Source organism: Balaenoptera physalus (assembly GCF_965194825.1).
Source record: "Balaenoptera physalus genome assembly, chromosome: 14".
Classification (NCBI taxonomy): domain Eukaryota; kingdom Metazoa; phylum Chordata; class Mammalia; order Artiodactyla; family Balaenopteridae; genus Balaenoptera; species Balaenoptera physalus.
In genome coordinates, this window is record NC_138893.1 from 91799202 (window position 1) to 91815485 (window position 16284).

Here is a 16284-nt window from a genome sequence, read left to right on the forward strand (position 1 = left end):
TATGTGGTGCTGGGAAATATGGACAGCTATATGTAAAAGAATGATATTAGAACACTTCCTAACACCATACACAAAAATAAACTCAAAATGGATTAAAGACCTAAATGTAAGGCCAGACACTATCAAACTCTTAGAGGAAAACATAGGCAGAACACTCTATGACATAAATCACAGCAAGATCCTTTTTGACCCACCTCCTAGAGAAATGGAAATAAAAACAAAAATAGACAAATGGGACCTAATGAAACTTAAAAGCTTTTGCACAGCAAAGGAAACCATAAACAAGACAAAAAGACAACCCTCAGAATGGCAGAAAAGATTTGCAAATGAAGCAACTGACAAAGGATTAATCTCCAAAATTTACAAGCAGCTCATGCAGCTCAATATCAAAAAAAACAAACAACCCAATCCAAAAATGGGCAGAAGACTTAATAGACAATTCTCCAAAGAAGATATACAAATTGCCAACAAACACATGAAAGAATGCTCAACATCATTAATTATTAGAGAAACACAAGTCAAACTACAATGAGATATCACCTCCCACCAGTCAGAATGGGCATCATCAAAAAATCTACAAACAATAAATGCTGGAGAGGGTGTGGAGAAAAGGCACACTCTTGCTCTATTGGTGGGAATGTAAACTGATACAGCCACTATGGAGAACAGTATGGAGGTTCCTCAAAAAACCAAAAATAGAACTACCATATGACCCAGCAATTCCACTACTGGGCATATACCCTGAGAGAACCATAATTCAAAAAGAGTCAAGTACCACAATGTTCATTGAAGCACTATTTACAATAGCCAGGACATGGAAGCAATCTTAGCGTCCATCAACAGATGAATGGATAAAGAAGATGTGGCACATATATACAATGGAATATTACTCAGCCATAAAAAGAAATGAAAGTGAGTTATTTGTAGTGAGGTGGATGGAGTTAGAGTCTGTCATACAGAGTGAAGTAAGTCAGAAAGAGAAAAACAAATACCGTATGCTAACACATATATATGGAATCTAAAAAAAATGGTCATGAAGAACCTAGGGGCAAGATGGGAATAAAGACGCAGGCCTACTAGAGAATGGACTTGAGGACGTGGGGAGGGGGTAGGGTAAGCTGGGACAAAGTGAGAGAGTGGCATGGACATATATACACTACCAAATGTAAAATAGATAGCTAGTGGGAAGCAGCCACATAGCACAGGGAGATCAGCTCGCTGCATTGTGACCACCTAGAGGGGTGGGATAGAGAGGGTGGGAGGGAGGGAGATGCAAGAGGGAAGAGATATGAGAACATATGTATATGTATAACTGATTCACTTTTTTATAAAGCAGAAACTAACACACGATTGTAAAGCAATTATACTCCAATAAAGATGTTAAAAAAAACCATATTGCCTGGCATATAATTATTACTTCATAACTGTTAGCTAGCATTAATAATAGTAGTGTCTTTTGTATAAATTAAGGGCCACTATATTTACTGAATGTACCTGGCAGGAGAAGCAGCTTTTTAAATGCCATGTTGTAACTGGATGATTTATAAATTCACTGGAGATAGCTAGAAATTTCCTGAAGCCTTGGAAAAAAGTGAGTGAACAAGAGGGAGCAAAAGTCAGTGGAGGTTGGTCTCAGGAGATTCAGTAACACACATACAAAATACAGACTATTTAAAAATCCTTGAACTGACCTTTACTTGCACAAGAAATCGATTCAGTAGCAACTCTAGTGTTTTCTCCAGTGGGTGCTCCATAAGAATCCAGGTAGAGGCTCCTCGCTTTCTCCCAAATCACATCTTACCCCAGAAGGTCAAGGACTGGCAGGAAATCAAGACTGTGAAATCAGGAATGTACAGGGAGCTTGTAATATATATAAAGTAGAAAGCCAATGTATTCATTTTAAATTAGGATCCTATGTGTTGGTAAGGCAAATATTTGCATAGTTCTGATGAGCTCACTGTGTCCCTGAAAGCAAGGCATGTGGGAAGTGAAGTTGTCTGGAGTTTTCACTGGCACTTACAACGGTAAGAGCGGAATAGGGAGAGTTAGTTCTGTGGTTTAAATGGTTAAAGCAGCAGGTTCAGAAAGAATGTTGCATCTGTCTCTATAATAAAGATATTACTGCTCAGGCACCAGGAGATGAGTCCCATGGGGGTCCTTCAGATCTCATTCTCCTATGTGGTCCCTCCTCAGCCAACTCAGACGCCTCCCTGCCATTTCCACACCACCCTCCCACCAACCCACTGACATTCTTTACACGAATGGCACGATAATATTTTGAAATGTTAGTATGTGAATTTTTCCCCAACATTCTCTGTTATCCCTTAAACTTTTCCCCACTTGGGAACTTAGGTATTCTGTACTCATTGCCTCTGGGGATGGGATGACAGAGCAGACGGCCAAAGAAAAGGAGTTTTCTTGGTTTTTGAGTTTCAATAGTTTAGGCTCTGTCGAGAGAAAGAAGAATCCTGCCAAGGCAATAGGCTGGGAAGAATATGATGCTGTAAGAGCAGGACCTCCTGTCCTAGACACTAGATAAGCTGCCTGATCTGGGGGTAAAAGAGGAGCCATGGCATTAATCCACAAGATATTAGATGCTGGTCTGTCCCCAAACAAAGGTGCCGGGGGCCTGTCCCTGTCTCCCTGGCTAAAGAAAAGGACGTAGAAATCTGAACAAATTGAAATTAAATTTCTACCATTTGGGAGAAATGGGAGCTCAAATCAGAAGGCAAACAGACTTACAGGAAAACAATGACTTGTATTAGCTGCAAACATGAGTTTATAAAGAGTTCCTCATTACACATTAATACTGTCAATCAAAAAATAATCTAGTGTCCCTCATCCAGAAGCCACTGTGTCTCTGGAAGGGAACTGTCTCTCACTGTTCTAATCCATTAGTTTTCATTTGCAGTTGAAAGCTCAGAAAACAAATTTATTTCCCCTATTTTCTTTTTTTTCCTTAATTTCCAATTGACCACAATATGTTGCCTATGTCATAATCTAATAAATACTAGTTTACCTATTGGTACAACTAAACAGAATAGTTGAAATTGGAACAATGTCAGATAATATATTATTTTTCATATTCCATATAAATATAAAACATGATAGAACAACTATTACTTGAATGTACACATTTTTAAGTTCAGAAATTCAATCATGGTATTTTGTATATCAATTCACAAACATGTATCTGTAGACATCTATACAACTTTTGTTTGTGATTCTAAATTAACAACCAAAATATTGAATTCCCAGAAGTTTTACGTTTAGATATTTCTAATTTGGATTCAAGTAGGCATTCCATTCCAGAAAAAAACAGACTCCTATGCAATGCTTTCACTGGCAGAATGCTCTCAAAATGTAAGGAGGATATTTAACATTTATATTCAGCCTCAATATTGAAATTTTAATCATTTGGTTTAAGCACAAGGGTCACTTATTTTTTAATAGGTCTCCCCCTCTTAAAATTTTTAAATGTTCACTCAGTCATCCTCAGTAACCTGAAAATAATTGAGAGAGTAATGCATATAACTTCCCAGCTGCTACCCCCTACCCTCAACCACACATACACACACACACACACACACACACACACACACACACACACACACACACGAGTGCGCACACACACTAATTAAGTATGCACAGCACAGGAACAAGTCAAGACTGAAAGGTTAAGAAACGCGCTATTGATCAAAAGTCAGAATTTTTTAGCTGAGAAGAGATTTTCAGAATGTGACAGAAGACTCTAAAAATAGGAAATGTATTTCACAAGCTAAGCTGTAGCATAGGCCCACATTACATAGAGTTCTCAGAGTACACTCTTAAAGTTAACCAAAAAGTTTCAAACTGCCACCCAAGAAGTAAGAACTTAGGCTTCATGGCTGAGCAGTGGGATCCAATGATTTGAAATCATGGCAAAAATTCTGCTCGTATACACAGTTCATTTTCCTTTAAGTATTTTGGAAAAGACAAATACTGGCTTCCCTATTGCCTCAACATGTGATATGTATTTCTTTAAAATGAGAAGGTGGAGGCCTGGACTTAAGGATACAGGAGTGCTTGTTGTTTAAGGACAAACCCCTGTTGAGTTCAAAGAGAAGCTGAGACAAAAAAAAAAAAAAAAAAAAACCCAAAAAACAAAAAACAGGAGGGGGTCACAAAAGCGGAGGGAAAATAAAATCTTTCTATTCTTTGTAATGCATTATTCTCCGTCAAGGGAGATATAGATATTTTTTCCTCTAAAAATCAGATTTTTCTTTACTTTGGCAGGAGATAGAATTGGTTCATGAAGACTTTGTGCTGTAAAACTTTGCCTGGAGCTGAGTTTCTGTAGTACAGAAGGGTCATGACAAATCTAGATACAAAGAGAATAAAAAAAGAAAAAGAAGAAACCATGTGTTCGGTACTGATGATATAACAAAAATGTTTTCCCATTTGAACGGGGTCTCAGTTAAATGGTTGAAACCTAAAACTAGCACACCCCTTCCAAACTAGAGGTCTTGGAGAATTTTGATAAATATACAGGCACCTTGCATCTAAACAATATATTCATTCTGTAGAACACACTAGTAAATATTTTATCCTTCAGTTCAGCTGCTCTGACAGGCTTCTCCAAATGTACCTTAAAAAATATCGACAGTTTTAACTATCTAGTGCTCGCTTGTATTGATTATTTTCCTTTCTTTCTCCATTTAGGGTAACCAAAATGGTCTCTAAATCAAGATTAAGAAGTGATAACCTATGTTTAAAAGAGAGTTTCCAAAAAGAAGAAAAATCTTCGTCTCTATTTTTGTAAGATTGAAATAATAACAGCTCACATTTCAATCATTATCTCATTTGCTCCTCAGGCTGAGCCTGTACGCTAAAGAGAATAGATTTTTTTTTTTCTTTTGGCTGCCCCGTGCAGCATGCAGGATCTTAGTTCCCCAACCAGGGATCGAACCCGTGCCCCCTTCAGTAGAAGCACAGAGTCTTAACCACTGGACCGCCAGGAAAGCCCCAGGAAAATAGATATTTGCAGCAGAAAAGAACCCTGAGCTATTAACCTAGGACTGATTCCCCACAAGGACCTCACTCTCATCGTTACTTTATATAGAACCAGATAACTCTTTTTTTTTTTTTTTTTTTTTGATGTGGACCATTTTTTAAGTCTTTATTGTATTTCTTACAATATTGCTTCTGTTTTATGTTTTGGTTTTTTGGCCACAAGGCATGTGAGAACCTTAGCTTCCCAACCAGGGATCGAACCCACACTCCCTGCATTGGAAGGCGAAGTCTTAACCACTGGACCACCAGGGAAGTCCCAGAACCAGATAACTCTTTTCATGTATTAAAGATATAAGGGTCACTTGAGATTCTAAATAGCCAAAGTTTTTGATTTACAAGAAGTTGGGCTCTTTAGCTTCAATAGGCAAAGGCTGGCATACATCATGAGTCATCAAATAAATGTAAATTAAAATCACTATGAGATACGACTACCTACCCCACACAATACCTAAAATTTAAAAGACTGCCAACATCAAAAGTTGAAGAAGATGTAGAGCAATTGGGTATAAAATTGTACAACAACCATGGAAAAAGTTCTAGAAGTTTCTTATAAAACCAAATTAAACTTGCCCATCAATTTCCCTCCTGGGTATTTACCCAAGAAAACAAGAACACATGTTCACAAAAAGACCTGTACAAAAATGTTCACATCAATTATACCCATAATAACCAAAATGTGAAAACAGCCTAGGTGTCCACTTACTGAAGAATGGACAAATAAATGTGGTATATTCCTGTAATGGAATACTACTAAGCAGTAAAAAAGTAACACACTACTGACAGATGCAAGAACACGATGAACTCAAAAACATTATGCTGAGAGAAGGAAGTCTTACACAAAGGAGTACATAATATATAGTTCCATTTACGTAAAGGTCTGGAAGAGGCAAAAAGTCAGAACGATGGTTACCTGGGTGAGGAGGGAGGATTTACTAGGAAGGAATAGATGAAACTTCCTGGAGTGATGGTTATATATCCCCTCTCTCCATTGGGGTTTGGATTGCACAAATTTAAGCATATCTTGGAACTAATGAAAAAAATAAATGTTTGTTCATTTCATTGTGTGTTAATTTTAACTCAAAAGATAAAAGAACCATCAACAAATATGAACTCATTGATAATAAGCATGCTAAAGTATTAGGAAGGGACATGTACATTTCAAATGTATAGAAGGTTTAAAAAGATGGACTGATGGATGAATGGATGGATGGTGTATTGGTTTCTTATTGCTGCTGTAAGAAATTTAGTGGTTTAAAACAACACAAATTTATTATCTTACTGGGGATCAGAAATCTGAAATGAATTTCACTGGGGTAAAATCAAGGTGAAGGCAGGGCTGTGCTCCTTCTGGAGGCTCTGGGAGAGAATTGATTCTCTTGCCTTTTCCAGCTTCTAAATGCTGCCTGCATTCCTTGACTCACAGCCCCTTCATCTTCAAAGCCAGCAGCATAGCATCTTCAAATCTCTGACTCTGCTTTCACTGTCACATAATCTCCCCATCTCAAGTTCCTTAACAAAATCCCATCTGTAAAGTCTCTTTTGCTCTGTGAGGTAACATATTCACAGGTTTCAGGGACTAGACCATGACACCTTTAAGCAGACCAGTATTCTGCCTACCACAGAGAGATAGAGAAAAGGATATATATTTGACAAACCAAGTATAGTAAAATGTCAGTTATAGAATCTGAGTGGTAAGGACATGAGTGTTCAGTGTGAAATCCTTTTCATTATGTTTTGCTTGTTAGAAATTCCCCATAATAAAATATTGGAGGAAAAAGCCAAAGCTTAAATTTAAACCATGAACAGTAGCTTGGCAAAACCTTTCTGTGTCCACAGAAGGTGCCAAGAGAGTGAATGGATCCAAAGGGACCTCATGGTCAAGATGAGAAGGAAGTAGGCACAGATGCCAGCATGGACTAAGAATCAGAGTGGAAGCAGACCAAGGCCGTGGAAATCTGACTGACAGTTGTCTGGATGCCAGCAACCAAGGACACACAGGATGAGCTACCACCTCACGAAAGCCAGCAGCTAGGCTCTTCCCTACTCTTCATCATGCCTAAGTGCACATAAGCACACCTACCCCACCACCAATTCTGGGAAGAGGAGGAGGAGACCTAAAACCCTAAATTCATTATCTACAAGCGTACAATGACAGACACAATACCAAAGAACTCAAGTGGCAGGATTAAATTCTCTCAACCAAGTGGTGTCGGACCTTGAAATAGCCAGTAATTTTTTAATAGAAAAATAAAATGATAGTCTATGCATACCTGAATCTATGGTCTATAAAATTCCTATCTGGAACATTCATACCCATTCTATAGAGGAAGAAACTGAGGCCCAGAGAAGCAAACTTTCTTCTTTTTAAGTTCACAGTCCTTCTCACCAGAAAAGAGTGAAGAAAGCTGGTGAAAAAGGAGCAGAAGAGAGATTGAGAATAAAGAGAGAGCTTTTAATAACAAAGCAGAATAAACCAACCTGGTCTGCTTAAGAAAAAAGTAATGTGGGAAATTTTCCAATTTATTTTTTTCAATGTAAGATTTTATATTTCTTCTGAATATTCAAAAATTATGGCTACCCTAAATTCTTCTAAACTGCCATTAAAAGGAAATTACCTGAAATAAAACATGACTGCCTTGTATTAACAGTGGCCCAAGAGCCTTTCAAATAATTTCTATACCTTTCCTGATACAAGAAAAAATGATATACAGTCAGGGATGATATTCAAAATATGTAACATTCGCTATGGCAGGAGAATGCACCAATCAAAACAGATACAACTGTGAACTATCCACATAATTATACAAGTGCAAACCAGCCAAATATCAGTCCTATAACCAGATTATTTCATCCTCCACCATTAGGAGCCAGATACATAAACTGATTCTTAATTAATCAGTGAGAAAACATTCAAAACAATAAGGTAATGTCATGAAATAATTAGAGATTAATCATAATACTTAAACCATTTAATCTAATCTTCCATTTAAACGCTCTCCTAAACTAATCTTAAGACAATGTGCATAGTTGGAAAGGAAATTTTTTGATAAACCATACGTTGGTGTAAAATACCCTTGTTTTAATGCTGTACTGTACTTACCCAGGAGTTCAATAAATAGGTATTCAATAAATACTGTTGAATGAATACAAAAAAAAAAAGAATGAACCAAAATACAAATTTGTTTTTACTGCCTCAAATGAATTCATTTAATTCACTAAATACATTCACCTTGAGAAAAACTTTTCATTGCAGCAAGGTTGCAACTTTCATACAGGTCCAAATGTGAGGTAGACAAGAAACATAGTTTTTCCTAGAATGGAATAAGCTTAAAATGTAAGAGGATTAAGTTCATTCATGCAGAGAAAGTTGATTAGCCTTCTGAGATGGCTGAAAATCTCTCCAGCACGAAAAAAGAAAACTTAAAAAAATAAAAATAAGAAGTTACCATACTGGAATATTTTCTGAAATGGAATGGTTAGGAGATAATCACAGGTTTGCAGCCTGGGAAAAAGAACAGCTATGCCATTACTTACAAAGCTAAGTAGGATTTTGATGCTTCTGTGTTTAGTGCTTAACAAAACACAACAGCCGCCAAACATATTAATCTACTTCATTAGGTATTAAGTTAATGAAGTTATAAAATCAAATGACCTTTGTTACCACAATGTCAAGGTTCTGGTACAGTAGGATAGTAAATACCCAGGGGTATCTTAGGTTTCAAAAGAAAAGCCTACTCATCTATTATCATCCTCTAAACTGCTCTGCTTATGTTTTGACAAGAGTAAAAAAAACAAGAGTCAAATAAAACCTATGGTCCTGTATTACTTCTCCACACGTTTAATACAGTACTCCCCTCCCAGTATGGGACAGGATTTGTAACAATAGTATACAATGAAAACTTTTCATTCATATTTTTTAAGGTGTAGAAGAATCAGGTTATGATACAAAACAAGAATCCAGTTCATATCTTACACACTCAGAAATTTGCCAGTATTTTGAAGTTTAACAGTTAGGTGAAAATTACCCTGATTGATACGAGGTGGGAATGGGGGGGGGGGCATGGCGGATTTTTAGCTGTTTGGAGATTTTTGTTTTCGTTTCCTTCACGTTACTTTCAAAATTTATACATAAGATATACACACATATTTCAAGATTCAATTAATACCTTGCCATTTCCTACCTAAGTTTCCTTTGGCTTTCAATATGTCAGGTTTTAGCTGCTACTCAGTCTTTGGCTCTTTCTGGTAAACACATCTCAGGAGAACTTAACCAGCCCCTGAAGAGCAAGATATAAAACTGGGATCCAAGCAAAGTTCCAGTGTCACCAGAAATTTTGTCCAGAGCATCCCAGACACATTTTCACACTCTAGCCAGAGGTGGGAACAAAAAAACAAGTAATCTATCCAAGTAAACTATCCCAAAACAAGTAAACTACAGGAAAGGAAGCTCCCCCTAGCCAACAGATACCTGAATCATTTATATTTATGGTGTAGTTTTTAAACTGTGTGTCCCAAGACATTAGGTATTCCATGGAGCCCTTTAGGAGTCACTGCAAGAACAGAAAGGTAAGGGGATTGTATAAGTGGGGCTACTGGACCTTCAATCCCACTCCAGACAGAGCATACTTCACTGAAACAAAGGGGGCTTCATTAAAAAAAAAAAAAGGAAGTGGCACTGGGAGTTAAATAAAAATAAGTTTGAAAACCACAGTGTCAGAATAAGGAGATAAAGAAAAAAAAATAGGAATCTTGATTAAACAGAGTGAAGACTTTCTTAGGTAGTTAGACCAAATAAGAAAGAATTCAGAATGCCCTTCTCTGACATAATAAGATATATATTAGTTCTCTGCCCCTGGTTCCTACCACAGAGCTCCTAGATAACTTGAAATTTCATGGGAGATAGGAGCATCTTTTATTCTAATAAGAAGACTCTTGGCGGGCTCCTGGCTGGTCACCAGAAAAACTAAGCCATGATGAGAAGCTTGGAACTTACAGCCCCACCCAATCCCATCCTCCAGGGAGGGGAGAGTGGCTGGAGATTCAGTTAATAATCCTGCCTCCATGAGGAAACTCCATGAAAAACTCTAAACTATGGGGTTCAGAGAGCTTCCAGGTTGGTGAACATACCCACATGCTGGGAGGGTGGTGCATTCCAACTACACAGGAACAGAAGCTCCTGTGCTCAGGACCATTGTGGACTCAGCCTATGTACCCCTTCATCTGGCTGTTCCTCTGTATCCTTTGTCATATCCATTATAATAAACTGGTAAACATCAGTGTTTCCCTGAGTTCTGTGAGCCATTATAGCAAATTACTGAACCTGAGGAGGAAGTTGTAGAAACCCCCAAGTTGTAGCCACATCAGACAAAAGTGTAGGTAACCTGGGGACCCACTACTTGTGGCTGGTGTCTGTAGTGGGGGGCAGTCTTCTAGTACTGAGCCCTTAACCTCTGGGTTCTGACACTAACTCCAGGTTGGTAGTGTCAGAGCTGAATTAAATTGTTGGACACCCAGTTGGTGTCTGCAGAAACCTCGAAATTTCCTTGGCGTGGAAAACCCACACATTTGGTGTCATAAGTATTGCAAGTAAAGGAACAATTCTCCTTTTTTTGCTCTGATAATATTAATATTTTCAGATGGTTGAGGCACTGCCTGGCTTTAAATAGGTCTTACATCTTAAGATCACTTACAAGACATGACGTTGACTGGGACTCCTTTATATGCTGTTTTCCAAGTAATACTTTTATTCTGAGAGTACAGAATTTGGGCTCTGGCTCTTTTTTTTCCTGAACTAATATCAGATTCTCTCCACCCCCTGGTGAAATAGACACTACAATTGATTCAGTTGGGTGCCACGGTTTCTCTTCAAGAAAGCCCATCATGTGGTGATCAACTGGCCAAGTCAATTCATGAAACGTTATGTAGAAGATGCAAGTCATATATTATTGACCATTTTCTTACTGAGAAAATAGAGGGAGTCTCAACAGTTGCTTTTTAAAGTTTGTCTCACTCACCTCACAGTTTCAGTTTTCAACTGAAGTTCTCTAGTTTATGCATTAGGTGAAGGTTCTAAAATTATTGCACTCAGCCTAACCAAAGGCATCTGAGTTTATATTTACTGTTGTAAATAGCAATTTAGCAGGGTGATGGTATTTGTTACACACAAGTAATCTGAATTCAGTCAATTTTCTTTGCAAAATTCAGATTACAGTCGGTATTAAATTCTCCACAAGAAATCAAACAAACAGAAGCAATATGTGTTATGAAATGAAAGAAACCCAAACAAGCTCAGAGGCAGTTTGGCTTTGCCAGGTGATGTTATTGAATCTGGCATTGTGAGAAAAGGGTTCAAAGAATACAGTCATCCAAGACTATTGGATTTCAACAGAGTGAAGCTGGAAGGATTAAGAGATCTAGCCAACAAGACACAGAGCGGCAGCCCACAACTATTCTCCAGCACAAGTAGTAAGTGCTATTCCCAGCACGCTGTAGAGGGCCCCCTGAGTAAAACTTCTTTGGATTGGAATTTCTCTAAAAGGAACATCAGCTTTTAGATGGATTCACCAAAGGGGGTGTTATTCAAAGACCTGGGCAGAATATTGTGCTAGCTAAAAAGAAATAAAGGTGGGGGAAGAGAGAGGGAGATGGAAGAGTTACAGTGAGAAAACAGGCAGGCAGAATACATTCTGGGAATACAGATTACAGTCTGTATTCTGTATTCTGTATTCTAGGGCTGAATACATTCTGGGAAGCCAGACAAGTTCTTACAGATTTACCAGGGAAAGGGGGAAAACGAACACAGGATGCAGGAGTAGGAAGCCCAGTAAATGAGTAAGAAGGTGAGAAAAATATCCAAATCATACACTAAAACTGGTCTTCATTTCCGTGTTTTCTATATTCTATTCCTAATGGCCTTCCCTTGGTTCCTGAATATGACACAGTTTCCCAGCGCATGGTTGAGCCTTTACTGTTTCCTCAGCCTACAGAATTCTCCCATTCCTACTTATGAGACCAGCGAATATTATATTCTCATTCACTGGATTTTCGTTTAAATATCATTTCCTCCAGAAAGCATTCCTTGATCCCCAAGTCCACATTATCCAACAACACTTTCATTTTTTGATACACTTGACACACTTGTAATTAATTATTCAAGAGCTGAGTTTTCTGAGAGAAAATCTGTGAGTGTAAGGTCCATGTCTACTTTACTGACCACTCTGTCCTCAGTACCTAGAAGGTGCCTGGGTGGTGTTTCATATTTTCTGGATGACTATACAGGAGAATTCATTTGACAACTGTACTGTATTCAGGTGTATGGTAGCTATGCTCACAGCAATGCCGCGGTAGTCCTGTCTCTGCTACACATTCCTTCACTCCCCACTTCACTCTTAACACCTGGTTTAATTAATTAATGGTCGAACCTTGGCAGTCATTGTAAGGTGGCTCACATATTACCTATTTCCAAACCTCTTTTCCTCTCCCTTGCTTTCTATATTAGTCAGCATAGTTAAGTTATGCTGCAATAACAAATAACTCCACAATCCAGTGATTTAAATTAAAAAGCTTTATTTCCCACATATGCAAATGTACTACACTGCCAAGCAACTGTGCAGGGCAGCTGTCCCCCATGCTAGGGCTCAGTGATGCAGGGATGCTTTGGTCTTATGGCAGCCCCAGAGTATGAAGCGATTCCGGGCTTGCAGTGATGTGGGAGGGAGCATAGAGACTCACACGAGAGCCCTTGAGTGCTTTGGCCTGAAAATGACCCATGTTGTATATGCCATGTTGGGAAAAACTACCTGCATGATCACACTTAACTTCACAGGGTAGGGAAGTGTTCCTGGAGGGAGAGGAGAACTGGGTAACAGCAGACATTGGTAACATCTACATCTTCTGCCCGAGAGGCTGGAAAGCTAAATACTCATTTCTCAGCCTCTCCTGCAGCTAAGTGCAACCATGTGACACAGAGGAAATTTCTTTCTTTACACCTCACTTTCAAAAGTTCCTGGAGGACTCCAACCTGACTTGGATCAAGTACCCACACCTGGACAAATTACTATAGTCCTTCAGTTGATCGGCTTGAGTCAGGGGCAACATCGTTTCAGCTCCAACAGAAAAACTATTAGCAGCTCAAACAAATTTAGGAATGAATCATCAAAATGCTTTCCTTGACATCCTAGAGCTACTGCGTCAACTTTAGCAGTTGCCTATTAGCTGCAGTTCTTGTCAAGTGAGACAAATAAGCATCTAAATTCCTTTAAGTCTATTTTTCTGTATGGAAAGTTGAGAAGGTTGGAGTCCAGGATTTACTGGCTAATATAGTACCAGTCTCACTGAGATAACCAGTCCCAAAGAAAGAAAAAAGCCCACAGAAAGAAGCAAAGACTAATGATGATGATGGAGAGAAAAAAGAGAGAAAGACCTGAGAGCTTTCAAGCTCAGGGTTCTAAATGATATTGTACAGCACATTATACCCTTCAAATCACATTCCTAGCCATTGTCTGATTTCAAACAATAATTTCAATGAGAGAGGCAGAGCAGATATCATTAGTAGAGTATATGGAGGCTTGGAAACATGAGGGCTAGTACCAGATTTGTCACCCATTCATTGTTCAGGCTGAAGCATATCTGTAAAATAAGGAGTTTGAACTAGACTTGTATGGTGAATATGAATTCAGCCTTTGACCTCAAAAACAACTTTCAAAGCCTAGCTCATCCATTCATAGGCTGTAAAATTTCTGGTAAATTTAATTAACTTACCTAAGTTTCCATTGCCTCATCCAAAAAACTGGGATGAAAACATGTTTTGCACTTTAACAATTAAACAAAACAAAGATAAAACATCTATCACAATGCTTGACCCACAGTAGATCCTCAATAAACATTATTTCCCTGCCACTACATTTTTCTTCTCCCAAAGTTCCCTTTCAACCATGAAATTACATTCCCATTTTACAAATGATTTTATTGAGTCACCAATGGCTTAAGGACTGCTCAAATCAATCTAGCTAGCCAAGGTTTAAAGTGGGACCCAGTTCTGAAATGGAATCAGAATCTATGCTTCAAGACTAACAGTCTGCTGTTATTTCCATAATGCCAAAATCCCCACAATCCCTTCAATTCATCTAGCATTTAACAAGCATGTACTTTGCAAAAGCAGATTACTCACCATCCCTAGAGGCACTACAATCCTCCCATTGCCATAATCTCCCCATAGACACGGGATGTTTATAGTATCATATAATTTGAGGATTGAAAGAGATCTTAACAGTAATTTACTTTAACTTCCAACTCAGAGCTGGAATTCCCTTTATAGCATCCCCAATCTGTGGCCAAGCTTCTGTTAGAACATTCCAACACATATGCCATTGATGATGAAAATGCAGTGGCTCTGGTGCCATGGTTTTAGAAGTCAGTCCTCTTTCAGTTGCTGGTATCAGAAATTTAACTCAAACTACTCACATGCCAAACAAACATATTTTCTCATCTACTAATTTCTGGATTTGGACTAGGCTTCAGGCATTTCTCAATCAAGGGGCTTGACTACTGCCATCAGGATCTGATCTGTTTCATGTCCTATCTCTGAACCAGTCACAATGTCACCAGGATGCAAACCTATGATTTGCCAAACCCAAGACTCATATCCAATCCTGTTATCAGGGGTAGGCTCAGTGCTTCTAAACCCTAAGATCTGAGGGTGAGAGAGGGGCAGCTCCTCAGGAGAAATCAGGATAATATCACCAAGAAGAAGGAGAAATAGAAATTGAGCATGCAAAAACAACAAATTTCACCACAATGCCATCTAATTCCATACCCTGAGCCAGAAAAGAGAGTTAAGGACACTTTTTTCTAAAACCTTGAAAGTTAAAATAAAGCCAACAGCCGAAACATGCCTTGCAGTATACTGTATCTGTTAGGAATTCTTTTGACTGCAAGTATCAAGTAACCAAATACTGGCTTAATGTAAGATTCATTTTTCTTACAGAGAAGGTAGGCAATTTTTGGCCTTGATTCAGACAGAAGTTTAGCAGTGTCAGGTCTCTGGGTTGGTGACTCTCAGGTTCTCTTGGTATTTCCTGATGGCAGCAAGGGACTCTAAGTCATACCAACTCTAAGTAACATATCCTTAAAGACAGGAAGCAGGAGGCAATGTAGAACAATTTGTGTACTTCTTTCTGATCTAGAAGAGAACTCTCCTTCCCAGAAACCTTAAAAAGAAAAACAAACTTCTCTTTACCTGTCATTGTCCAGAACTGGGTCACATGGCCATGGCCAGCAGCAGGAGATACTGACTTCTGCTTCTCTGGGCTCTAGAGTGGGAGGAAGACAACAAGAGGGGGTCATGGCTTTGAGTATCAACACTGTCTATCACAACTATGTTAGCAAATGTGTTTTTAATTCCTCTTCCTTCCACCCAAACCAAATAAAGCAACTTCACCTATTCTATCAGAAGAGAATATTTCTTGACCCCATTATCTCAGGACCTCCATAATATTCCAAAAGAGTAATTAGACCTTGTCAAAATAGCAATTGAATTATAAACTCTACAAAAAGAGAAATCAAAGCTTATGTTTATATTCCATAGAAACTGTCCTGCTCAGAGATAGCCATTTGTCTTTAATAGTCAGTATTAATCACAGATCAAAATGTATCTATTTGCTCTGCTAGTACTTTCCCTTTTAGTAGTAGCTGGTGTTAGTTCACACACAGGGAACCATTTTACTGGGTTTTGGTATGTTGGTTTGCTTGTTGTTTCTCTGTTCATCAATAAAGTGGTCTTTCACCAAAACAAATTTCATTAGCCACATGCTCTACTCCAGTGGTTCCCAAACTTTCCATGGAGACACTGTCAGAATCACCCAGGAAGTTTTTACATACAGATTCCAACTCACCAGCCTCAGAATCTCTGATGCCAGGGGTCCCAGGTGGGGCATGGTAATAGCATTTTTAAAAAGCTTCTGATTGCACCTAAATTTGCAACTACTGGACAAACCAACCAAACTAATCAGATCAAACAGACAAAAAGGATTTCTTTTCAGTCACACTTAGCAGCCTGGTAGGCATTCTGTTGTCAATTGTGTGACCAGCAACCCAGTGAAGACTTTAACTATTAAGAGTCCTCAAACAGTTGAAATTCATCTAAAAAGATAGGGAATGTCTTATTACTGGGGTCTTCTTGAGAATGTAATTTTAATGCCTTCCCTGTAGACATTAAAATTTGCCAAGTTCTGT

The 16284-nt window shown here is 38.5% G+C and overlaps 1 protein-coding gene across 1 annotated transcript in view; it reads right to left on the minus strand.

The window, feature by feature from the left end:
- Positions 1 to 7051: 7051 nt before the first annotated feature.
- Positions 7052 to 16284, minus strand: part of LOC309642897 (uncharacterized protein) — a gene marked incomplete at its 5' end in the record, with an annotated part of 279991 nt that continues 270758 nt past the window's right edge. Inside the window, one exon of the mRNA XM_082424961.1 lies at positions 7052 to 15362. Within this exon, the coding sequence (XP_082281087.1) occupies positions 15153 to 15362 (210 nt within the window). The 3' untranslated portion in view covers positions 7052 to 15152. The remainder of the gene's footprint in view (positions 15363 to 16284) is intronic.